This window comes from Schistocerca piceifrons, chromosome 7 (genome assembly GCF_021461385.2).
Source record: "Schistocerca piceifrons isolate TAMUIC-IGC-003096 chromosome 7, iqSchPice1.1, whole genome shotgun sequence".
In the NCBI taxonomy this organism is placed as follows: Eukaryota; Metazoa; Arthropoda; class Insecta; order Orthoptera; family Acrididae; genus Schistocerca; species Schistocerca piceifrons.
In genome coordinates this window covers 103,859,300-103,885,068 of record NC_060144.1, presented here as the reverse complement: position 1 = coordinate 103,885,068, position 25,769 = coordinate 103,859,300, and the positions used below count along the sequence as shown (strand labels likewise).

Below are 25,769 nucleotides of genomic sequence, written 5' to 3'. Positions count from 1 at the left end.
CTTATTATTCATGTAAAGTCTGTTGGTGAGGACTTTTGGAAACTTATTGAGCACCCATGACATTTAATCCCTTTGTTGTGGCTCCAAATGATTCAGCACATAACATGCTGAACTGTGAATAAAGTTTCTGATTCATTTCAGTGGTTAGAACTGGTTTCTCCTTTACTGTATATATCCAATCAATGCTACCTTGCTGTTTCTGTCTCCCTGCTCAACTTATTATTTAGCCTTTTATTCATAGTGTGATTATTCTTCTTTCCTTTGTTTTTATATTTTATTCTTTCTTCCATTTTCTTTATCAACCCCATTCTTACTCATTGTGTCTTTGTTGTGTTTTCTCAAAAGTACTTAATTTCTTGTTCTGCTGTTTTGGTCATCGCACTTTTGATTTTTGTCCATCTTTCCTCTACTTCTTAATTACTTCTTTTGCTTTTGCCTATAGTTTTGACTATTTTTTCTCCCAATGTTTTCATTCCTTCTCCTATATCTTTGTAAGTTCCATGTCTCAATTTTGTATGTTTGCTTTACATTTTTCATTATTATGCTCTTTTGCGTTGTGGCTAACATATGATTGCTTTTAATCTCTGCTACTTGTAGTCTGTAAGAGTTTTTTTCTCTGCTTTCCTGTATCTATTACTCACAAAAATATAATCTATTTAGTATCTCATTTTGTCTCCTGTTGAGATCCATCTATAGCATTTTCTTTTGTGGTTAGCAAGCGATGCATTAGTGATGAACATTTGCTTTGTCTCACAAAATTCAGTCAACTTTTATCCTCCCTCATTTTGTATTTCCAATTCATTTTTTTCCACAACACTCCATTCACTGCCTTCTCCTACCACACTATTCCAATCTCCCATTACAATCCTGCAGCATTTGAGCTTTGATTACATTTGTACATTTGCCCTGTTACTTCTTCATAAGGTGATGCTGGCATTTACACCTGTACTATCAGTAGATCTGTCGATATCTTTCCAATTCTGAGAGCATGTATTACTCTTCCGGCACATATTATTACCATATTTTGTAATAGAATGGCTACTCTGCTGCTACCTTTCTGTCTCCCCGAGTAATAGATTGCGGACATCTTCACTCCTCAGTTCATCCTATCCTTCGCATCCAACTTCACTTCAGCTTATTGACGCACATTTAATTGGTCTTCATTCTTCTCTTGAGGTTTTCCAGCTTTCCTGGTCTAAGTAAGTCATTATTAAAAATCAGTAATAAAATTACAACTGTGGTAAAATGAGAACAACTAATTATTATTAAAATTGTTAAAATAAACTTACAATAAAATGGAGTGACATTAAGGTCAGCGTGTCATTCTCAGTGGAGAGAAGTCTTTTGAAGTAAGAGTGATTTTAGGTGTGCCGCAGGGGAGTGTCGTAGGACCGTTGCTATTCACAATATATATAAATTACCTTGTGGATAACATCGTAAGTTCATTGAGGCTTTTTGCCGATGATGCTGTAGTATATCGAGAGATTGTAACAATGGAAAATTGTACTGAAATGCAGGAGGATCTGCAACAAATTGACGCATGGTGCAGGGAATGGCAATTGAATCTCAGTGTAGAAAAGTGTAATGTGCTGCGAATACATAGAAAGAAAGATTCTTTATCATTTATCTACAATATAGCAGGTCAGCAACTGGAAGCAGTTAATTCCATAAATTATCTGGGAGTAGGCATTAGGAGTGATTTAAAATGGAATGACCAAATAAAATTAATCGGCAGATGCCAGACTGAGATTCATTGGAAGAATCCTAAGAAATGCAGTCCAAAAACAAAGGAAAAAGGTTACAGTACACCCACTGCTTGAATACTGCTCACCAGTGTGGGATCCGTACCAGATAGGGTTGATAGAAGAGATAAAGAAGATCCAACGGAGAGCAGCGCGCTTCATTACAGGATCATTTAGTAATCGTGAAAGTGTTACAGAGATGATAGATAAACTCCAGTGGAAGACTCTGCAAGAGAGATGCTCAGTAGCTTGGTACGGGCTTTTGTTGAAGTTTCGAGAACATACCTTCACCGAGGAGTCAAGCAGCATATTGCTCCCTCCTATGTATATCTCGTGAAGAGACCATGAGGATAAAATCAGAGAGATTAGGGCCTACACGGGGGCATACCGACAATCTTTCTTCACATGAAGAATACGAGACTGGAATAGAAGGGAGAACCGATAGAGGTACTCAAGGTACGCTTCGCCACACGCCGTCAGGTGGCTTGCGGAGTATGGATGTAGCTGTAGATGTAGATGGTAACACCGACCTCTATTGGTCAGTGTGACAACATTGTCTCGGGGCTACTTACATAGAGCTCCATAACAAGCAGCAGGCTCAGCATGACCACCTTGGCCCTCATAGTCTCTGCACTCCACCAAATGCCACCTCCCTACAAGTCTGCCATTGTATATTTCGCTGGAACATCATATCATTGAAAACAGTGAACTCCTGGTGGTTCAAATGACTCTGAGCCCTATGGGACTTCACATCTGAGGTCATCAGTCCCCTAGACTTAAAACAACTTAAACCTAACTAACCTAAGGACATCACACACATGCATGCCTGAGGCAGGATTCGAACCTGCGACGGTAGTAGCAGCAGTGCGTTTCTGGACTGAAGCGCCTAGAACCGCTCGGCCACAGTGGCCGGCGAACTCCTGGTGGTACCATTGTGATTGTTCAGAACGTATTCATTATCTAGAATGTTGAGTGCATAAATTTCAAGTTCTTCTAATGTGTACTGTATGCATCCCTTGTCTGCTCTATGTAATTTTTTAGATTTCTTTGTAGGCATTCAACACAGTGTATGCATTCAGCCAAGAGCACACTGAAAGCAGTGTTATTACTTTGGAGACATGAATATTCTATGAATGTAGTTTCAAAATCACTTCCAGTTTGTCCTGTAAATATGTTTTCATCATTACTCTACTTAATTTGTTATGCTCTCAGACTTACAAAGATTATCAGTACTGTCGTGTAACTGAACTGCAAGTGGTTTTTCTGTGTGGAAACATTCAAGGGTCACTCCAAAAGAAATGCACACAAAATTTTTTTTTTTAATCCATCTTTTGTTCTACATGTTTGAAAGTTTTACAGTGTGTAGATATATCCTTTAGGAACAATGTTTTCATTTCTCCACATAATTTCCATCCCTCTCAACTGCCTCATCCCATCTTAGAACCAGCACCTGTATACCTGCATAGTAAAATTCTGGACCAACCTTCTGGAGCCACAGTTTGGCAGCATGCACAAAGGAGTCATCATCTTCAAGCCTTGTTTCACGAAGAGAGTATTTCAGTTTCCCAAAGAGATGATAGTCACATGGAACCAGATCAGGACTGTAAGGCGGGTGTTTCAGTGTTGTCCATCCGAGTTTCGTGATTGCTTACATGGTTTTTTGACTAACATGTGGCCATGCATTGTCGTGCAACAGCAAAACAACCTGCTTTTGCCGATGTGGTCAAACACGACTCAGTCGAGCTTGAAGTTTCTTCAGTGTCGTCACATATGCATCAGAATTTATGGTGGTTCCACTTGGCATGATGTCCACAAGCAAGAGTCCTTCGAAATCGAAAAACACCATAGCCGTAACTTTTCCAGCGGAAGGTGTGATTTTGAATTTTTTTCTTGGGTGAATTTGTATGATGCCACTCCATTGATTGCCTCTTCATCTATGGTGAAAAATGATGGAGCCATGTTTCATCATCTGTCACAATTCTTCCAAGAAATTCACCTCCACCATTCTCGTACTGTTCCAAAAGTTCGCTGCATACCGTTTTTCTTGTTTCTTTGTGACCCACTGTCAACATCCTGGTAACTCACCTGGCACAAATCTTTTTTAATGCCAACACTTTCAGTACTCTGCAAACACTTCCTTCCCCTATCCCAATGTAGCGTGACAATTCGTTCACTGTGATGCATCTGTCAGCAGTCACCGATTTGTTAACTCTCTGAACATTGTCTGGAGTGTTTGCAGTGTGAGGCCTGCCGCTGTGAGGACAATCCACAATATTGCCGTGCCCACTTTCATCATGTAACCTGCTTGCCCACTGTACAGTGATCAACAGCAGCATCTCCATACACCTTTTTCAACCTCTTGTGGACGTTTCCCACTGTCTCGTTTTCACAGCACAGGAATTCTGTGACAGCACATTGCATCTGATGAATGTCAAGTGTAGCAGCCATCTTGAAGACATGCTGTGATGGCGCCACTCAAGGGAACAGGTTGAACTGAGTTTGAAAACAAGCGGGAAGGGTGTATCTACACACTGTAAAACTATCACACTTGCAGAAGTAAAACTGTATTTTTGCAAAAATAGTGTTCATTTCTTTTGGAGTGACCCTTGTATTTTGAGTTTGCTGTTGTGAAAATATTTTGCAGTTTTATCAGATACATGACTATAATAAAACTTGGGCATATATGTAATTGTTTTATCAATGTTATAAAATTGTATTCTGTTCGCAGTTGGTCATGTTCACCAAATGTTGTAGTTTCTCTTTTCTCTTTTTGTTAGTAATGTCACCTAACTGATTCCATATCATATGTTTATTGTTGTTTGTTTTAAGACATTAAGTTCCTTTTTATTTCACCCAAACGAATAGTCATGCGTGTTAGCATTCTGCTTTGGGATTTGGGGGACACTGGTGTGGGATCAAATCTGCATGAAAGCCGGTGTGTTGGCCACGGTGGGTATTGCTTTTAGATGGTTTCCCAAACCTAATTAGGTGAATATTGGGCTGGTACACATGTCCCACCTCACTTACATGATTCACGAACATTCAGAAAGCATTCACACACTTTCACATGGATAAAACTAGACACAGACAGATGGGGTACAAATTGTGTCATGGAGAGGGAGAGGGGGTGGCAACAGGAACATAACACTAATGTTATAACCTTTAATCACCAATAATTGCGTGGATATTCAAACACACTCACTTAGAAACAATAGCTGGTTACATGATAACAACTCAGTATCTCTCATTCGACTGCCATGCCGTGACATGTGGCTGGCACCGTTCATAGCTAGGTGGCGCTCCCGCACTCAGCCGAGTTGTGGAGCGCCTCTATCGCCGTTTGCGCGTGGCACTGTCACAACACTTTTCCCCCCTTGAAAAAAAAAAACACTCACTTCCTTGGAGATATGGACAATGCGGAGACGCCCATGGCCTCTTGTGAGGCCCCGAGAAGATCCCGTGGAGAGACACGAGAGTATGGTCGAAAATGTCCAGGACAGAAGCTCGTGCGTGGAACGTGCCTCCTGGACGAGATGATGGGTGAAAACTCCGGAGCAGCATCCATAGGTCTCGTGGACCTGGGGGTGTGCTCCAGCGAGATGGGTCCCAGAGAAGGCAGCATCGCGACTGGGGCCGGTTCCAGCGTACTTGGAAGAGGTAGCGGCGTCGACTGCATCAACACGTATGGTAGATCGGCAGCAGCGACAGGACTGGCTTCTCGGGCTGGTGGAGGCAAAGGAAGGGGCGGTGGCACCGGCGTGGCCACCACTCGTGGGCGCATCTGGTCATAATGGCGAACAACCATACGGTCGTCCGTACATATTTCACAAAGCTGGCGGCCGCAAAGATCCTTGACCACCCCTGGAATCCATTTAGGGCGAGATCCATACCCTCGTGCCCACACGTCGTCGCCCACTGAGTATTTTCCCGCACTAGGGGACACAGCACAAGGCCTGACAGGGTGAAGCAGGTGCAGTAGAGTGCGCGGTTGGCGGCCATGCAAGAGTTCAGCAGGGCTGCGATCACCCAGAGGCGTGAAGCGATAAGATCTCAGAAATTGCAGCAGAGCGTCATCTGTGGAAAAATCACTAAGGAATTTTTTCATCTGGCTTTTGAAAGTGCGGACAAGGCGGAATTTTTTCATCTGGCTTTTGAAAGTGCGGACGAGGCGGAATTTTTTCATCTGGCTTTTGAAAGTGCAGACAAGGCGCTCGACCTCCCCATTCGATTGCAGATGGAAGGGCAGTGCTGTAACATGATGAATCCCTTGTCCAGTACAAAAATCACGGAAGGCCTGCAAAGAGAACTGAGGGCCATTGTCCATGACGATCGTGGATGGAAGACCTCCTAGCGCAAAGATTTTGCACAAAGCCAGCGTCGTCGCCGCAGTGGTGGGCGACGGACATCGAACAACAAACGGAAACTTCGAGAAGGCGTCAATGAACAGTAGCCAATAAGTACCGAGGAAGAGGCCGGCAAAGTCAGCGTGCACCCGTTCCCATGGCTGCGCCGAATCAGGCCACGGAGTGGGCATGGTACGAGGTGCAGCCAGTTGTTGAGCACACTGACCACAAGCAGCAACCATGTGGGCGATGTCTGAATCAATACCGGGCCAATAAACGTGCCTGTGGGCCAGGGACTTAGTCCGAGAAATCCCCCAATGGCCTTCATGCAACAGTTTGAGAACATCTTTGCGAAGAGAGGCTGGCACCACAACCCGTGGAGATGCGCCATCCGTGGCCAGAAGAACAACACCATCACAAACAGACAGACGAAGGCGCAAGGCATGGTAGTTACGAAGGGGATCCGATGCCCGGCCCTTGGTCCTGTCCGGCCAACTCCGTTGAACAAAACCGATCACTTGATGCAGGACCGGGTCCCGCGCAGTAGCCGACGCAACCTGCGAACCTGTAACTGGAAAACCCTCGACTGCACGACGTTCTTCCTCATCAGTGTGGAAACAGAGTAGTTCATCACGATCGAAAACCGGGTCGGGGCCCATCGGCAATTGCGACAATGCATCAGCGTTGGTGTGCTGGGTCATGGGGTGATAGTGAATCTCATAGTGAAAACAAGACAAGTATAAGGCCCAACGTTGCAGGCGGTGAGCTGCCTTATCCGGAAGCGACGCCGATGGGCTGAACAGAGAGACCAGCGGCTTGTGGTCGGTGATGAGGTGAAACTTAGAACCATACAAAAAAATGCTGAAATTTTTTAGAGCATAAATGATAGCGAGCACCTCCTTTTCGATTTGAGAGTAACGCCGTTGCGCATCGTTGAGGGTCTTGGAAGCATAGGCTATGGGTCGTTCCGACCCATCTTCATACCGATGGGCGAGAACAGCCCCTAGGCCATATTGTGACGCGTCAGTCGCCAGAACCAAGTGCTCACCCGGACATAATGTGGCAAGACAAGGCGCTGACTGCAAATGAGCCTTCAGGCGGCAAAAGCCTGCTCACACTCGTCGGACCAACAGAAAGGGACGTTTTTGCGTAACAGCTGATGCAGAGGATGAGCTACCGCCGCCGCGGATGGAATGAATTTGTGATAATAAGCAATCTTGCCTAGAAACGCCTGAAGTTCTTTGACCGTAGACGGCCGGAGTAGAGCGTTAATGGCCGCAACGTGCTGACGTAGAGGACGTATACCCTCACGGGACAAGTGGAAACCAAGATACACAATGGAGGGTTGGAAGAGCTGTGACTTGTCCAGATTGCACTTCAACCCAGCCGAATGCAAAACCCGAAACAGTGAACGCAAATTGCGAAGGTGCTCCTCAGTGGAGGCCCCCGTGACAACAATGTCATCCAGATAGTTTATGCAGCCCTGGAACGGAAGCCGTGAGCTGTTCCAAAAACCGCTGAAAAATGGCCGGCGCGCTAGCGACGCCAAATGGTAACCGCTGGTACTGATACAACCCACAAGGAGTGTTGATGACGAGAAATTCCTTGGAAGAAGCATCCAACGGCAACTGATGGTATGCCTCCGATAAGTCAAGTTTGGAAAAGAACTGGCCCCCAGCGAGTTTGGTAAATAACTCCTCAGGACGGGGAAGAGGATAAGTGTCAATGAGGCTCTGAGTGTTGACGGTGGCTTTAAAATCACCACACAATCGCAGACTCCCGTTTGGTTTAGAAACCACCACGATTGGCGATGCCCATTCGCTGGAGGTAAGGAAGGAGAATCCCTGAAGCTGTTAACCTGTCTATCTCAGCCTCGACAGGTGCACGCAACGCCACTGGAATACGGAATGTCCGGAAAAACTTAGGGCGAGCTGTAGGTTTAAGAGTAATGTGGGCTTCAAAATCCTTGGCACGACCCAGACCAGCAGAGAACACGGACGAAAATTCAGAACACAATCCATCCAGCTGTTGATACGGAATATCGTCAGATATGAGGTGCACATCATCATCAATGGAGAACCCGAACAACTGGAAAGCATCATAACCGAACAGGTTTTCAGTGCCCGCATGATCCACCACATAAAACGTGAGGGGCCTAACAACAGACTTGTAGGCAGTGGAAGCATCAAACTGGCCAATGATAGGAATTTTCTGTTTATTATAAGTTCTCAGATTTTGCGTAACTGGAGACAAGGGAGGGGAGCCCAACTCCAAATACGTGCAAGAATTAATGAGAGTTACTGCAGAGCCAGTGTCCACTTGCATGCGAATGTCTTTATCCAGAACACGAACAGTAACAAACAACTTATTTGTTTGAGAAAGCACACAGTTAACATCCATGTCCGATGCCTCATCCTCGTCGACAGGAACTTTAGGGGACTAACACACAGAAGCAATGTGGCCTTTTTTCCTACATGAATTACATGTGGCCCAACGTTTTGGACACGCGGCCCTGTCATGCTGTACGAAACAACGTGGACAAGAAGGAAGTGCGGAACGAACCTGCTTCTGTGGTTGCTGATTCCACTGCGAGCGTTTCGGCCCAACGCGACGTTGTTTACGCGAGTGAACCGCTGCCACATCTTCGTTCTCCTGTGAAACAGGCAAATTGTCCATGTCGAAAGTTGACTGTACAGCACCTACATCACACCACGCGTCTATTTGCGCGCCAGCAGCGTGAGACACTTCAAAGGATTGAGCAATGCTTAGAACTTCTGACAACGACGGGTTTGGCAGTTGTAGGGCACGTTGTCGAACTTCTTTATCAGGAGCAAGCCATAGAATAGCATCCCTAACCATTGAATCAGCGTAAGACTCATGATGAGTGTCCGTGACAAACTGACATTTCCTACTCAGACCGTGTAGTTCTGCCGCCCAAGCCCGGTAAGATTGATGGGGCTGTTTACGACACCGGTAGAATGCCACGCGGGCGGCAACAACGTGGGTGTTTTTGCGGTAATAGTTAGACAATAAGTCACACATTTCTTGGAAGGACAGGGAGGCAGGTTCCTGCAGAGGGGCTAACTGAGATAGCAGCTGATAGATCCGTGGGGAAATCCAAGATAGAAATAGCGACTTACACATAGGAGCGTCGACAACGCCGAAAGCCAAGAAGTGTTGCCGCAAACACTTCTCATAATCCTCCCAGTCTTCAGCAGCCTTGTCGTAAGGAGGCAATGGAGGCGGAGAAGAGGAAGACAGACGATGAGTAAGCGACGTCGACAACGCCTGAATAGCAGCTGTCAGCTGTGTTTGTTGTGCCTGAATAGCAGGCGTCAGCTGTGTCTGTTGTTCAATGAGCGCTTGCATAAGCTGTTCCATGTCTGCCCCATCACGAACATACAAATCCACAACGCAGTGAAAATATCCAACCTCGGCGCCAAAAGTGTTATAACCTTTAATCACCAATAATTGCGTGGATATTCAAATACACTCACTTAGAAACAATAGCTGGTTACATGATAACAACTCAGTATCTCTCATTCGACTGCCGTGCCGTGACATGCAGCCGGCGCCGTTCGTAGCTAGGTGGCGCTCCTGCGCTCAGCCGAGTTGCGGAGCGCCTCTATCGCTGTTTGCGCGTACTGTCGTGGCAGCACTGTTAAATGTCGTGGCACTGTCACAACAACTAACTTTGCCAAATTCAATAATTAACATGCTGACCTTGTGAAGATACACAAAAAATGCCAGGAAAAAGAAGAAGAAGTAGTTGTATACTTATATCATTTTCAGTTAGTGGCAATTTAATTATCCTAGTAATTATAGCATGAAAGTATGCATTTTTATGTTGTTACAGATGGCATTGATGGTTGTGGTTTTTCTATAAATTGGAATTTCATATTTACCTCTAATTGTGGTTAACGTCAAATCTAAGAAATTGATACTATCATTTACTTATGTTTTTAAGGTGTTACCTACAAAAGTTTCATAGAGGAAACACAAATGGATGAGCATGCTATTGTCGACCTTGCTTCTCCTATGTCCTTAGTTTCCTGTCCACCACCCATCCCCTTTTCCTGTGATCCTCTCTGGCCTATATTAAGAGCACATGGCAGTGGTTTTATATCAGTCTCTTTTACTATGTGACAGGATGGTGCAAGCATATTTTGTACCACTTTCATGGTGTTCAGTATGCATATAACAAGAGTTCGTATATCATGATGAAACTGTATGTGGATTGTTCCTCCTCTGAACATGGCAATAAGTAATGAGAATATTTTTAGTAACTAGGCATTGTTAACACAATTAATTATACAAACATTTATAAGGTTGTAGCCTTCTATCTGACAATATGTACCTAGTGCTTTGCTCAAGATATTGTCAACACCATGAGAATTTTTGTTTTAAAGATGTTAATTATGTTTTTAATTTCTTTGGCAGAGCATCGATAATTGTTTTTGCCTATGTGTTTGGCATTGCTTCTTGCATATATCCTGTGCTGAGTTTGATGAACACACTCCTTCTGTCCATATAATATTACTTATCTATTGTAGTGGAAAGTTCATGGTGGAATATAAATAATTTAATGAGTAGATGTAGCAACACACAGTAGTGGAGGCACTGAATGGTCAATGTACAAATACACAAGAATGAGAACTTTGTTAGCTTTTGCACAAATTCTTCTTTAGAGGTAGAGAGTACATGCACACACTCACACACATATGCAGTTACACTGTCCTGGCAGGCTACATTGTACTGCCATTGCAGCTCAACTGGGGTGAGAGGTTATGTCAGGTGGAGGAGAAGGTGTGGGTGTAGGTTGAGTGGACTTAGGGTCAAGAGTCAGAGGAGTAGGTGGGCATAGGTCTGAAGTTACCAAAGCTCGAGGATAAGAGGATTTTGTGATAAAAGACAACTCCCATCTATGGAATTAAAAGAAGTTGGTGCTGAAGGGAATCATCCATATGGTACGCGTTGTGAAACAGCCATTGAAATTGACAAAGTTGTGCACAGGAGTGTGGTTGATCAACCCTGTGCCTGACCAGTTTTGTAGTTGCCATTCTTTCAGGTGGACAGCTAGTTGGTGGTAATTCCCACTTGTAATGCTGTGGAGAATTATTTGATAATCATCACTTTTAAGTCCATCTCATTGCAACTAAATAAAATGAATTTTTCATGCCATAGGCGTTTCACCTTTTTAGTTGAAATGCATCATATATATGTTCTCACGTTTGTAATGTCTCATTTTATGTATTGGACATTGCACATTGAGATTATAAACACAGTTCTGGTACTGTCTTAATTTATATGATGTAACAACAGCATAAATTTCTACTTACAAATTTTGTAGCTCTAAAAGTGTTCTTGTTTTAGAGCTTTTCTTCTGCTCACTGCCATTCAGTATTTTATTTGTGCAGCACTGATAATCTGATCACTAATTTATTCCATGTTACGCTTTGAGTATTATTGTTCACTGTCAAATGTGTGTGTGTGTGTGTGTGTGTGTTTTACATGATTTCTTTAATAGCTTTAACAGGGACTCTTTGTGTTCATATACATTTAGTTGTTTATCACATATTTATTCACTGCAATGACTTTCTGGATGTGGTAACATCTGCATTGAGATAAAGCATTTGTTGTGGTTAATTATGCTGATGATTTTCATGTCTTGTTCTGACATGGTAGAATGACGGTTATGGTGCATCTGGTACCGCGCGCCGTGAAATTTGAATCCCTGCCAGACGTCGTGGACGTTGAAGACCCCTAGAGGTCTCTGCACCATCGTGCCGTAAGCTGTGGCGGTGCGCGCCTCCTGGCCCACTTTTAGTGTGAGAGCGCCACAGTGGAACACATGGTTCCAGCGGCCAATAGTGGCGCCCCAGATAGAGTACTTAAGTGCCTGCCTCTTGCTCAGGCAGCCAGTCTAATCTTGTGTACGTCTGTGGACACATCGCCTCGCGATAGACAGCTTACTTAGTTTCTTGTTCAGTGTACGAGTGGTCGTGTTTGTTAGGTTCCCTTGTGACTCCGTTGTTCTATCTTGTTGTTGTTCGTTCTGTCCTTCGTTGGTTGTGTCTGTCCTCTCCCTTTGTGTTGTTCGCGGGCCTCCCCGCAGGTCCCGCCACATTTTCCGTCATTTCAACCCCGCGACTGTCCCGATCGCAGTTACAACAGTGTATCTGAGAACAAGACATGAAAATTATCAGCATAAAAGATGCAGGGAAGCTACCACATCCAGAAAGCAATTGAAGAGAACAAACAGGTGATTAATGATTGGACACATATTGGCACAAATTCTCTGTTGTTATCCCACAGAAAATCCATCCCCATATCTATGATATTTCCATTTTACTACATGAAAATTCAAAATGTCATTGTCTGATATTGAAAAATCTGTTAGTAAGAATAGTACCCGAGATTGGTCTGGTTTCTCGTATTGATTACGTCTATTTTGTCACAGTCTGATAGATAAAATGAAATAAGCCTTTCTAATATTGCAGCAAGTATAACTCACACCAAACAAGTGAGACTGTTTTGGCACAAATGGTCATTTTTATCTACCTTTTTTGTGTAAATAACACGACAGAATATAATTAATGAAGTACCGATATCAAATGCCTACTAGGCCTATTACTAGCAAAAAGTTTTATGTTAGCAACTAGTTTTACATTTCATTCATATGCTCCAGTTTCTGAAGCATGAAATCAAAATGCAGTAGTAGTTTGAAATTTTTATATAAATTTGAAATCTTCATATTCTTCCATATAATTTGTGTGATGTCCTCGTTTTTTCTCCTTCGTCATTCTAACAAACAATCTTGTCATCACTAATTCTGTAACTGTTCCTGCCATTGTCAAAACTTATTCTCCAGTCAACTTCACTAACCCTGCTGGAATCACCAGTTTAGTTATCCCACTTTTATTATTTGGTTAGGCATTAGTATGTGTTTCTACAACACATTTTCCATGCTATTCTTATAACAGAACGAAGCAGCCGCTAACTGGGGTCTGTAAAACTGTTGCTTAGTAGTGTAGCAATCTGGCAAGAATTTTCTGTCAAAATTTCATTTTCTTGGATACACTGAGAAGATAATATGTAATCTTTCTTACCTATTATTCCACTTAGTTGTTTATTTACACTCTGGTAGTCTGACTGTATGGATTTTGCTAACAATTATAACAACACTTCTTACGCTTTAGACAACCCGAAACGATGTGAAGTTGGATTGCAAAATTCACACCTCTCTCCCATAGGTTGACTAACATGGTATGTACAGCCAATCTTCTTCTCTTGATCTCTGGCTACGTCGATCTCCAAAAACATCTTCTCCGAAGAATACTGCTGGTTAACAGAAATTTATGAGACTCACACTCTACTTTTGAAATAATTTAGTACTCGATGAATACTTTTAGTTCAGCCTTGATATATTTCAACATCCATAAATAACATAGTCACCAATTCTCACATCAATATTCAAATGTTTACAAGTCAACCTATTCGTCTCACGTTAGACTCGATAAAATACATCTGCAATGAAGTTGGTTTAACAACCACATGATTTATGAACCTGTATTGCCTCTAGTGAGTCTAATACGTGAAGTACTTAAAAGTCTATAACCAATTGTTCATTTTTCTTTAACAATAATCACAGTCACTAAAACAGCAAAGAATACTACATAATTACTTCTTGTTCTTTCATCGTGGCTTCTGTGGCGCTAGTGGCAAACACTTGTCAGCGTCGTTCGACTGCCACGCTTAGTCTTCTCTTAACAAACTTCCAACCTGCACAAAGAAACAGGTGGTACAGTAGATACGTTTCCACTCCCCCACTTATATTTAAAATATTGTCTGTTCAAGGCGGTAGATGGACAAGTGGTTCTAAAATTTAAGCAGAAATTCCCTCACTTCAGCTTGAACACGTGAAATTTTATACATAATCAACGTGTACATTAATATCCCACATGATACTAATTCACATTTTAACCAGTATACATTCTATTTCTTTTAATAACTGAGAACAGCCTTTTATTCAATACTTAGCTCTTCTTTCTTCATTCTACTTTGCGAGTAACAACTTGAGCATTTCACCTAATGGTGGAGTCAGTTCTTTTATATCTAGGAATCGTGTGGACAACATTTCTGATTTCCAATCATAAACTCCAGGTGTCATAGACACTTGATTATTTCATCCTTTATTTTTATTCTTTGTACTATTTTTTTCTTTAGCACTTACTAGTTTCATTATTCACAGTAGTTTGTAGTCTGGAGGAATTCTGAGCAAATGGAAATGTTCTTTCCGACACTCATAACACGTTGAGTTGGCCTCATGGTTCATTGCCCTAACATACATCTTTATGTATACTATAATTAAATATTTCCTGGGTTTTCCACAGGAACATGTGGCACATGGTAGGGAATTGGTATTGCATCAGACGGAACTACAGAATATTGCACAGATTGAGTGGACAGCCAAATAGCTCTTTGGCACAGGCAGGAACAATTATGGGCATGATGTTTCTCATTTCTGGGTTCAATGATAAAAGAGGTCAAAACTCTAGTGAAGGTTCATTTATTTCAGTCTATGATGATGTTCAGTAAAGAGGGGAAGGGGAAGGGGAAGAGGGAGGGTGAGGGTGAGGGGGGTTCGCTCCTTTGCAGTAGATTTTTGGGGTTGGTTGGAGGATGAAGAGCATGTGTTGTGGATATGGCATGGAAAATCTCTGTGTGCACTAGCTTTGGGGTTTAGTTGTGGGTCAAGCAAGTGGTAGACTTCAGTTTATTGGCAGAATATTGGGGCAGTCTACAAACGAGATTGCTTACAAATTACTCAAGTGACCCACCCTAGTATATTGCACAAGAGTGCAGAATCCATACCAAATTGCACTAACAGGGGATATTGAACATATAGTGCACTGAGCGAGGTGGCACAGTGGTCTGCACACTGGATTCGAATTCCAGAGGATGACGGTTCAAACCCGCATCCGACCATCCTGATTTAGGTTTTCTGTGATTTCTCTAAATTGTTTCAGGCAAATGACGGGATGGTTCCTTTGAAAGGACACAGCCGACATAGTTCCCCATTCTTCCCTAATCCGATGGGATTGATGACCTCACTGTTTAGTCACCTTCCACAAATCAGCCAGCCAGCCAGAGAAGGGCAGCCCAAATGGTAACAGGTTTGTTTAATCTGTGGGAGAGTGTCATAGAACTGAACTGGCAGACTCTTGAAGACAGACATAAGCTTTCCTGAGAAAGTCTGTTTACGAAGTTTCAAGAACCAGCTTTAAATTATTACTCTAGGAATGTACTACAAACCCCTACATATTGTTGACATGGGGGTTGTGAGGGTAAGATTAGAATAATTACTGTATGCACAGAGCCATTCAGACAATCATTCTTCCTGCTCTCCATCTGTGAATGGAAGAGAAAGGAACCCTAATAACTGGTACAATGGGATGTACCCTCTGCCATGCACCTCAGAGTGGTTTTCAGAGTATAGATATAGATGTAGATGTATGACTTCAAGAACAGCAAGCAAATCGAGAAAAAGTAATAGTAATGGAATTTTAAAAGAGAACACTTCCATGATAGCACAGGAAGCAGCATTCCGTGCAGTTTTACATAGGTGAGCAGTGGGTATAGGTTGTTAGTGTATGGTGTTACATTTAAGATGTAATGGCATGTAGAAGTGAGCATTACCCAACGCAGGCTAGGGGAGGGCAGCTGCCATGACTATCACTACCATAGTGAGGCGTAGGATTCTTCGCAAACCGAATTCGCCAAACTTATAAAGGTATTACGTATATCAACAAAAATAATCAGAGTTTGAAAATATAACATGAATGGCTAAGATTTTACTTATATCAAGGTTTGAAAATATAATATGGATGAACAAGTAATCTACTCACTAAATGACAGCATGAAAAAATATGTAAAAGATGTTGAAGCCTGCATGGTTTCAGAGGCAGTGACCCCTTCTGGCAGAAGGGATGAAGGAAAAGGACAGATGGGACAAGTTATGGAAAAATTGCCAAGAATCTGTGTCAGGGGAGACTTACTGGATGGGATGAAAAGACTGATTTTTGATGCCTTGGTCTCAGCATTTCTTTTCAATAAGTATCGCTTTGTGTTTTGCTCCCTTCTATTTTTCTGTATTTTTATTTTATAAGCTCTCTATTTTTCCCTGACCTCTCATCTGTCTAGCATGTATGATGCACATAGTTTTCCGCTCTTATTGACTCCTTCCTTTCACAATGTTTTTCTGTAATCTGTGTTCTGCCTTATTTCCCTATCTTCAACCTTCAAGTTCCCAGGTAGGCACCAACAATCAGTCTTTCCTTCTCATCTCGTCCAGTAAGCCTCCCCTGGTGGGTGATGCCTCAGTGTACGAGGGAAACATATTCTCGAAAACGTTGAATGTAAATAAACAAGTGTGAAAAGTATAATGAAGCAAGAGCTTTGGATGGAGTGAAGGAATTGGAAGACACATTCATAGCTACACCTGGTTTGCTCTCTCATTAAACAACTCTTGTTATTATTATTATTATTGTTATTTCATCACGGGCCAGTTAAGGGCCATTTGTAAGTTGCTAAGCAGGCTTTGCACTTTCTCCAATATTCCTTAATCTGTTCATTTTTTTCTGATGTCCATTATATTCTTTGCCTTCTTGTAACCGTTTTGTTTTCCCAATACTTAGTATTGTTTTTATGTTTTGTCCTGCCTTTGATTTCTTGCTTATTTTTGTAAATTTCTTTTAGATCTTCATGCATTTTCCTAAGGCAGTTAAGTTTACCGTCCCAGTTTTTCAAAATGGTTTACATTCTTTTCTGTATGTTTTATATACTTCTGTTAAGTCTTAAATGTTTCTACTGTTATATTTGCTGGTATCTTCTTCACAGTCTTTCTTTCTGTTTACCTGATTTCATAATTTTCTTATAATTTTGCAGATTTATGCAGAGTAGTATTACTAATGACAATTTTTTTTAAATGTCAGTTTCACACTTATAGTTGTTTGTTTTGTTGCTGGATTAACTGCACTTTTTTTTAACCTGATTGCATATTGTTTTATAATCCTATTTATGGCACACTTTTGTCTTTGAAAGATTTTGTGCTTGCGAGTAGCTCCTAAATATACATGATGTTGATGTTAGAAATGTAATTATGATGGACTGATTTACTTTAATTTGCAGGTTCTGATGATCAAGTTGGTGTCTGGAGTACTAAGGATTATGAACTGATAAGCATATTTACTGTACCGTACCGTGTCTCATGCCTGAAGATAGATATTGGTGACATTTTGGCGTGTGGTCACAGCTCAGGGCACATTACAACGTGGTCATTAAACTACAGAGATCACGAATGCAGACCAGCCTCGAGGCTCGAATACCGTGGTCATACTGGTGTGGTAATTAGTGTCAGCTTAAGTGCAGAAATTGACTTGTTGGTTAGTGGTGCTACAGACTATACTGCCAAATTGTGGTGTATTAGCACCGGGCAGTTAGTGAGAACTATAGTGGAACAAAGTCGCTGGATTATTCAGGTCACACTTTTGCCAGTATACAAAGGATCGAATCCAAAAACTTTATCTAAAGACAAAAATTCCTTGCTTATAAAAACAAGAGACCAAATTAAAATATTTTCATGGTGTGCATATTTTGATTGTTGCCCTTACGGTGATGTGAATTCATTAGAAGATGGTGTTGTGCAATATCCCTTGAATGCTGTCCACAATTTCCAAACCCCAGGATGTTTTGTTCAAGGAGGAAATGTTGTGTATATAAACCAAACATTGGCACGAAGTGATGAACCTGGAAATGCTGAAATTGTGTTTGAAAATTTAGAGAAGCAGCAATGCACCAAGAGAATACGTTCCTTTTACAAAGTTCGGAAACTTTTAGCAGTTGGTGACAGGTTTGCTGTTTTGCTGCTACCACACTGTGACAATTTCATGTCCAATCTCCTTATAGTGGAAATAAGTACAGGTGAAGTAGTGGGAGGAACTATTGTGCCACATTCCAGGTAAATTACAGCACAGTATGTTTATTTATAATTTTAAGAAAACTACTAATTATCACTGTTGAGTTTATCATTTATACCTTCATTTACTTACAATGCATGTGTTACATTGAAATGACTTGATAGTTCATGTAATTAATGCATAATTTATTCTTCATAGAATTTAAAGTGTGACTGGATAACAAAATATTGTCTTCTATGATTATGTACCATCTGTGTTCATAATCAACAAGAAAGAGTTGTCAGAAATCTTGATAGTGAGACTGGGGTGCTGTGTAAAGGAAGAGGAGTGGATGACTGGGGTGAAGAGTATGGCAGGCAGTAGCTGGTGAAGTGTCGACATGGAGGACTTATGGAACAGAAGCAAATCAGCATCAGCAAGCTAGGTGAAGGGGAGAGAGTGAAACTATTTGAAACAGAGTTACTCATTTTCATCTCCTAGCAAGCTGCTGTTTTTATCCATTACTTCATGCTAAGCAATTTAACTGTTTTCAGATAACTCTATCAGTTGTCAGTACACCGAAAAAGTTAAAATACGAAAATGTTAGGAACAATGTGCCTGAAAGTGGGTTAGGTAATATGAAACAATGTATAATGACAATGTGGGTCAGGATAGATTGCTACTCACCACATAGATGAGGCATTGAGTGTCACACAGGTACATTTAAAAGTGCATTCCGTAATGAATAAGCTACACATGTCCGTAAAAATCTATATTTGCATCTACATCCATACTCCGCAAACCACTGTGAAGTGAATGGCAGAGGTTACATCCCATTGTACTAAAGTGCGCGTCATTTATGTTGGCGGCCCAGTTTAGGTTTGTTCTGCGCATCTGACGTCACAAAACACAGTCAGCCAATGAACAGAGAACGACGTTGCCACATCTCGACTGCAGTGCAGAGCATGGACGAGTGTCTTCAGTTTTAGAAACGTTCAGTCATAAATAAAGTAATAGAACAAAAGCAATGTCTTGATAGCAGACATTCTTTTATAGAAAGTTTGGAAAAAGCATTCTTTGTACCAATTGCTTCATATTCTATTAATTAATTAAACCAAACAAGCAATAAGACTCCTAATTCAGGCGATAGCAAGGAAAGGTGTTTGTATCACTCTCACGAACCGCTTTTTCGCAAGAAAGAACAGCGGTAATTGTTTATTTCCTATTGTACTTCGACGAAACGTAAGTAATTCATAGTCATACCAACAGTGCTTGTCAGTATTTTGTGTGGCGTGTTATAGTCCTCATGGCATCAAATAGTCAGATGTGGTGCGTTAGCGTAACGGCTAAGGTGTTGGGCTGCTACGCGAAAGGTTATGAGTTCAAACCTTGTACGGTGCTTAATATTTTCATTATTTAAAAACAATATCGAAGTGCCTTACTTCACGAATTATATTCGTCTGAATGCAATTTTTTGAAATTTCTAGTGCTTTGTCTCTTCATTAACCCTTTCGCTGCTGCAGACATGCGCTCGCCGCATTCCGCGCTGTGCGCGATTTTGTCATCACTGCACTGCTCGCCTGTGCAGACACATGGTGTTCCCACTGCTTTGATACACTTATCATTCGATTTCACAAAAACTATTTGGCCCAAAAATTTGATTTTTACATGTCTTCTTGACTGATACCTTCCCCCCATAAATGACTTAATTTTGTTTCGATGTTCAAAGTAGTTATTATGCAGCATTAAATGTAGTAAACCATTGCACGAAATTTTGAAGAGCTTGCAGAGGTAGAAGTCCATAGCGTATACTTTACGTATGGTCGATTTTAGTTGCCACAATGTTGAGAATGAAATGTGGACAAGATACCTAAATTTCATATAAAATTTACTGTATAACAATATCTCATTTAATTTAAGTACGACATAGGTGTCGTATGTAAGATTGAGAAATATTCCGTCTTTCGCGACTGTAATAGAAAGTATTATTTACACCGGACGCGTTTGGCTTTAGTTTAAAGCACTTCAATCGAGGAAAGGTATGGCACATACACAATGGTACTCATGTTCTCTTTCTTGTTTTTGTTTCACAGTCGCAGTTTTACCAATGGTACTGAAATATATTCCTCTTCTGCAACTATAATAAGGGGCTTATTTAGACCAAACGCGTTTCTCTCTTTTGATGCATCTTCAGTGGACAGTATTTTGTCTCCTCCATTGCCAAGTCACCTTTCGTAGTTTTGTGCTGCGGTAACACAATATTCAACGTTTGTGTTGGCAGATCAGTGTTTTAGCAAATAAATGATGTTTGTGTGTGCCACACACAAAAATTATATTTGACATAGCTCAGAGCACTTCACTGATAGGCGGCATATTCAAGTCCTAATGTTTTTGTAAGTCCACAGTTTTGTTTAATGTATTTTGTCTACTTCCTTTTGATTGATTGAAGTGCTTTAAAATAAAGCCAAATGTGGTCAGTGTAAATAAAACTTTTGTTACAGTCGCGAAAGACGGAATATTTCTCAATATTACATACGACACCTATGTGGTACTTAAATGAGCTATTGTTATACAATAAATTTTATATGAAATTTAGGTATCTTGTCCACATTTCATTCTCAACTTTGTGGCAACTAAAATTGACCATACGGAAAGTATACTCTATGGAATTTTACCTCTGCAAACTCTTCAAAATTTCGTGCAATGGTTTACTATATTTAATGCTACATAATAACTGCGTTGAACATCGAAACAAAGTTAAGTCATTTATGGGGGGAAGGTATCAGTCAAGAAGATGTGTAAAAATCTAATTTTTGGGCCAAATAGTTTTTGTGGAATCGATTGATAAGAGTGTCAAAGCAGTCGGAACACCATGTGTCTGCACAGGCGAGCAGTGCAGTGACAAAATCGTGCACAGTGCGGAATGCAGGGAGCACGTCTTTGTAGCAGCGAAAGGGTTACTGCGGCCGTGGTGGCTTTACTTCATGAACTGCGCGCTCCCCCCTAAACGTAAGCTTGTGAGCTATGCTATACTATGGCGCTGCTTCTATTGGCGCGTGCGTCGTGTGCAACTGGCAACGCAGCAATCTCCTGCGTTTGGGCGGGCATGCGCGAGCCGCCAAGATAAAAGAATTGAACTATAGTAATTATGATTTCTTCCCTTTTCATTCATATATGGAGCACAGCAGTAATGATTGTTTGAATGCTCTGTGCATGCTGTAATTATTCTAATCTTGTCCTCTTGATCCCTATGTGAGCGATATGTAGGGGATTGTAGCATGTTCCTAGAGCCATCATTTAAAACTGGTTCCTGGAACTTTGTTAGTAGAGTTTCTTAGGACCTTTTACGTCTATTTTCAGGAGTCTGCTAGTTCAATTTCTTCAGCATCACTGTAACATTCTCCCATCGGTCAAACAAACCTGTGACCATACATGCTGCTTTTCTCTGTATAACCAAGTGAGGTGGCGCAGTGGTTAGCACACTGGACTCGCATTCAGGAGGACGACGGTTCAATCCCGTCTCCGGCCATCCTGATTTAGGTTTTCCATGATTTCCCTAAATTGCTTCAGGCAAATGCCGGGATGGTTCCTTTGAAAGGGCATGGCCGATTTCCTTCCCCATCCTTCCCTCAGCCAAGCTTGCGCTCCGTCTCTAATGACCTCGTTGTTGATGGGACGTTAAACACTAATCTCCTCCTTTCTCTGTATATGTTAAATATCACTTGTTAGTCATATTTGGTACCACACACGTGAGCAGTACTCTAGAATGGGTTGCATGAGTGATTTGTAACCAATCACTTTTGTTGACTGATTGCACTTCCTCAGTATTCTATCAATAAACCAAAGTCTGCCACTTGGTTTACCCACAACTGAGCCTATGTGATTGTTCCACCTCATATCCCTGCAAAGGTCTTTGGATGATTTGTATAAATTGGCAGATCCAACTATAACTCATTTGTTTTTCTGAACATATAAAGCAAGTTGCCAGTCTTTGCATGACTTTGAAATTTTATCAAGCTCTGACAAAATATTTATGTAGCTTCTTTTGGACAGTACTTCATTATAGATAAATGCATCATCTGCAAGAACTCTGAGGTTACTATAAATATTGTCTCCAAGGTCATTAATGTACAACATGAACAGTAAGGGTCCCAACACACTTCCTTGGGGCACACTTTAAGTTACTTCTACATCTGATGAAGAGTCTCCATCCAAGATAACATGTTATGTCCTCCCTACTGAAAGACCCAATATAATTGAAAAGATAGTTGCTACTCACCATATAGTGGAGATGCTGAGTTTCAGAACGTCGCAACAAAAAATAGATCGTCACACAGATAACTTTCAGCCAACAAGGCCTTTGTCAAAATTAGACAACATACATACATGCCCACACTCACACAAATGCAACTCACACACACGTGGCCACAGTTTCTGGCAGCTGGAGCCAGACTGGTCTGGCTCCAGCAGCCAGAGACTGTGTGGTCAGGCCTTGTTGGCCAAAAGCTAATTGTGTGACAGTCTTTTTGTTGTGCCTTTCTGTGACTCAAACGGCTCCCCTGAGCAGCTCTGGTGAGTAGCAACTATCCTTTTCATTACATTGTTACGTTTCATGCTGGATTTTCCATTGTTTGACTCTATCAAAATGTCCTTAATCCAGTAACAAATTTCATTTGATACCCCATATAATCGAACTTTTGACAATAAGTGTAGGCGTGGTACTGAATCAAATGCTTTTTGGAAATCAAGGAATACTGCATCTACCAGACTGCCTTGATGCAAAGCTTTCAATACTTCATGTGAGAAGAGTGCAAGTCGGGATTAATGTGATTGATGTTTTTGGAATCCTTGTCGGTTGGCAGGGAGGAAGTCAAGATACCTCATTATGCTTTAGCTTGGAATATATTCTAAGATTCTACAACAAATCAGTGTCAAAGATGTTGAATGGTAGTTTTGTGGAACAGTTCTACTACCCCTCTTGTAGACGGGTGTTACCTGTGCTCCCTTCCAACTGTTGTGCATGGTTTTCTGTTTGATGGATGTATGATAGGTTTCAGTTAGAAAAGGGGCTAAGACAGCTGCATATTCAATTTAGAATCTGATAGAGAGTCCATCGGGCCCTCGAGCTTTGCTCAGTTTTAATGATTTCATCTGTTATCAACACCACTGACATTAATACTGATTTCCTGGGGTTTCTTTTGTAAAGGAACATTTGAAAACAGAGTTAAGCATTTCAGCCTTTGCCTTGCTACCCACAATTTCAGTTCCCATCTCATTCGCTTGGGACTGGACACTAACTTTGGTGTCACTAACAGCCTTTACATACAACCAGTATTCTTTTGGTTTTGTGAAAGATCACTTGACAGTATTCTGCTACAATTGTCACTGAAGGCTTCATGCATTGCCCTCTTGACAGCGAAATGTGTTTCATTCAGCATATCTCTATCAATAGTCCTGTGCTTTGTTTACACTTATTATGCAGTAGTCTCTATTTCTTAAGATGTTTCTTTACAGTAACTGTATACCATGGAGGGTCCCTTCCATTGTGAACTGTTCTACTGCAGACATTCTATCCAGTACATGGCCAACTATTCTTTTAAACTTGAGCCTTAGTTCCTCTACATGTTCTGCCCTGTGCTGAAAGTTTCAAGTTCTTCATCGAGATATTGCACATATATCATATAGTGGAGATGTTGAGTCACAGGCAGGCACAGCAAAAAGATGCTGAAGAAGTAAATTTTCATCCAAAAGGCCATCTTCTGAATAAGACACCATACACACACAGATGGCACAGGCTGTGAAGCAGTCATTGAAATGAAAACTTTGTGTTGGGAAGCATTCTCTGCGGCTGGGTGGTCCAGCTATTTCATTGCCACAGTTTGTCAGTGGCCTTGCATGCAGACAAACAGCTTGTTGGTTGTCATGCCCATGTAGAATGCAGCATCATGGTTGCAGCTTAGCTTGTAGATCACATGACTGGTTCTACAGATAGCTCTGCCTTTGATGGATTAGCTGACGCTTGTGACCAGACTGGAGTAAGTGCTGGTGAGTGGATGTATGGGACAAGTCTTGCATCTAGGTCCATTACAGGGATACAAATCATGAGCCAGAGATTGGAAGCAGAGGTTGAGTAGGGGTGAATAAGGGTATTGTGTAGGTTTATTGGGTGGCAGAATACAACTGTGGGTGGGGTGGGAAGGGTACTGGATATCATTTCTCATTTCAGGGCACAACGAGAGGTAGTCAAAAGCCTGATGGAGAATGTGATTCATTTGCTTCAATCCCATGTGGTACTGAGTCACAGGGGGACCTACTACTCTCTGCAAACGTACCTTCTACTTGTTTTCTTAGGAAGTCCGTAAAGTGAACCACCCAGGATGCCTCTTTGTGACTGTTCATTGTTTCACCACTTAGAGAATCTCTGCTCTTACAGACCAACACTTTCAGCATATTATCCACAATCTACCTTTCTACATAAAAGACACCAACCATTTCCTCCACTGACTTTCCACGTTTCCTGTTCCTTTGCAAGATGGTGCCCTGCTTGTCACTATTGATGCTACCTCCTTTTACACTAACATCCCAAATACCCATGGCCTTGGAGCTGTTGAACAATACCTTTCCAAATGCCCAATGGATTTCATCCCTACAACCTCCTTTCTGGTCACCATGAACAACTATAATGTCACCCACAATTGCTTCTCCTTTGAAGCATCACCTTCAAACAAACCTGGGGTGTGCCAGTGGGCACCAGCATGGCACCATCCTATGCCAACCTGTTCCTTGGGCATCTAGACGAATTCTTGCTAACCAACCAGAATCTCAAACCCCTCACCTGGTTGAGATTCGTTGTGACATCTTTTTGATCTTGATCAAGGTTGAGGACACCCTGTCCACACCCCTTCTCCCCCACTTGCTTCACCTATATAATGGCAACCCAACAAGCGGCCTTCCTCGATGTTGATCTCCACCTCAAAATGGCCATATCTGTCCATATCAAACCTACTAACTGCCCACAATACCACCACTTCTACAGGTGCCACCCATTTCATACGAAGAAATCCCTTCAATACAGCCTAGCCACCCATGGATGTTGCATCTGTAATGATGAGCAGTCCCTCTCCAAATATACCAAGAGGTCACTGAGGCTTTCACAGACTGTAATTATCCTCCCAATCTTGTGCAGAAATTCAATAAAAACAATACCACTCGCCGTTATATAGGTTTATTTCTAGGCAACCAGTTTCGACGTTACACTACGTCATCTTCAGACCAAAACTGCTCGAATCCAGTAACCTTTGTGTTACAAATATAGCAGTGCCTTTAACTGGTCTTGTAATAGCTATTATGGGCATACATGCTTATTGAGCAACAGTCAGTAGTATTATGAGACCAGTTAAAGGCACTGCAATATTTGTAACATGAAGGTTACTGGATTGGAGCAGTTTTGGCCTGAAGATGACGTAGTGTAACGTCGAAACTGGTTGCTTAGAAATAAACCTATAGAATGGCAATTGGTATTGTTTTTATTGAACATCGAGCAGCTATAGTCCCATACTCCACCAGAAGATGGAGTTACATTCATTGTGCAGATATAGATCTCTCATGCCTTCTCTCCAGTCACCCACCACCTTCCAAAGTCACACTGTCCAGTAACAGAGCAGCATTCCCCTCGTACCTCAGTGTCACCAAGGATTGAATTACAGTCTTCACCAGGATGTACAACT

At 41.7% G+C, this 25,769-nt stretch overlaps 1 protein-coding gene across 1 annotated transcript in view; it reads left to right on the top strand.

The window, feature by feature from the left end:
- Nucleotides 1–25,769, top strand: part of LOC124805380 (F-box/WD repeat-containing protein 2-like) — a 129,284-nt gene that overhangs the window by 64,713 nt on the left and 38,802 nt on the right. Inside the window, exon 4 of the mRNA XM_047265937.1 lies at nt 17,276–18,104. Coding sequence (XP_047121893.1) covers nt 17,276–18,104 — 829 coding nt within the window. The remainder of the gene's footprint in view (nt 1–17,275; nt 18,105–25,769) is intronic.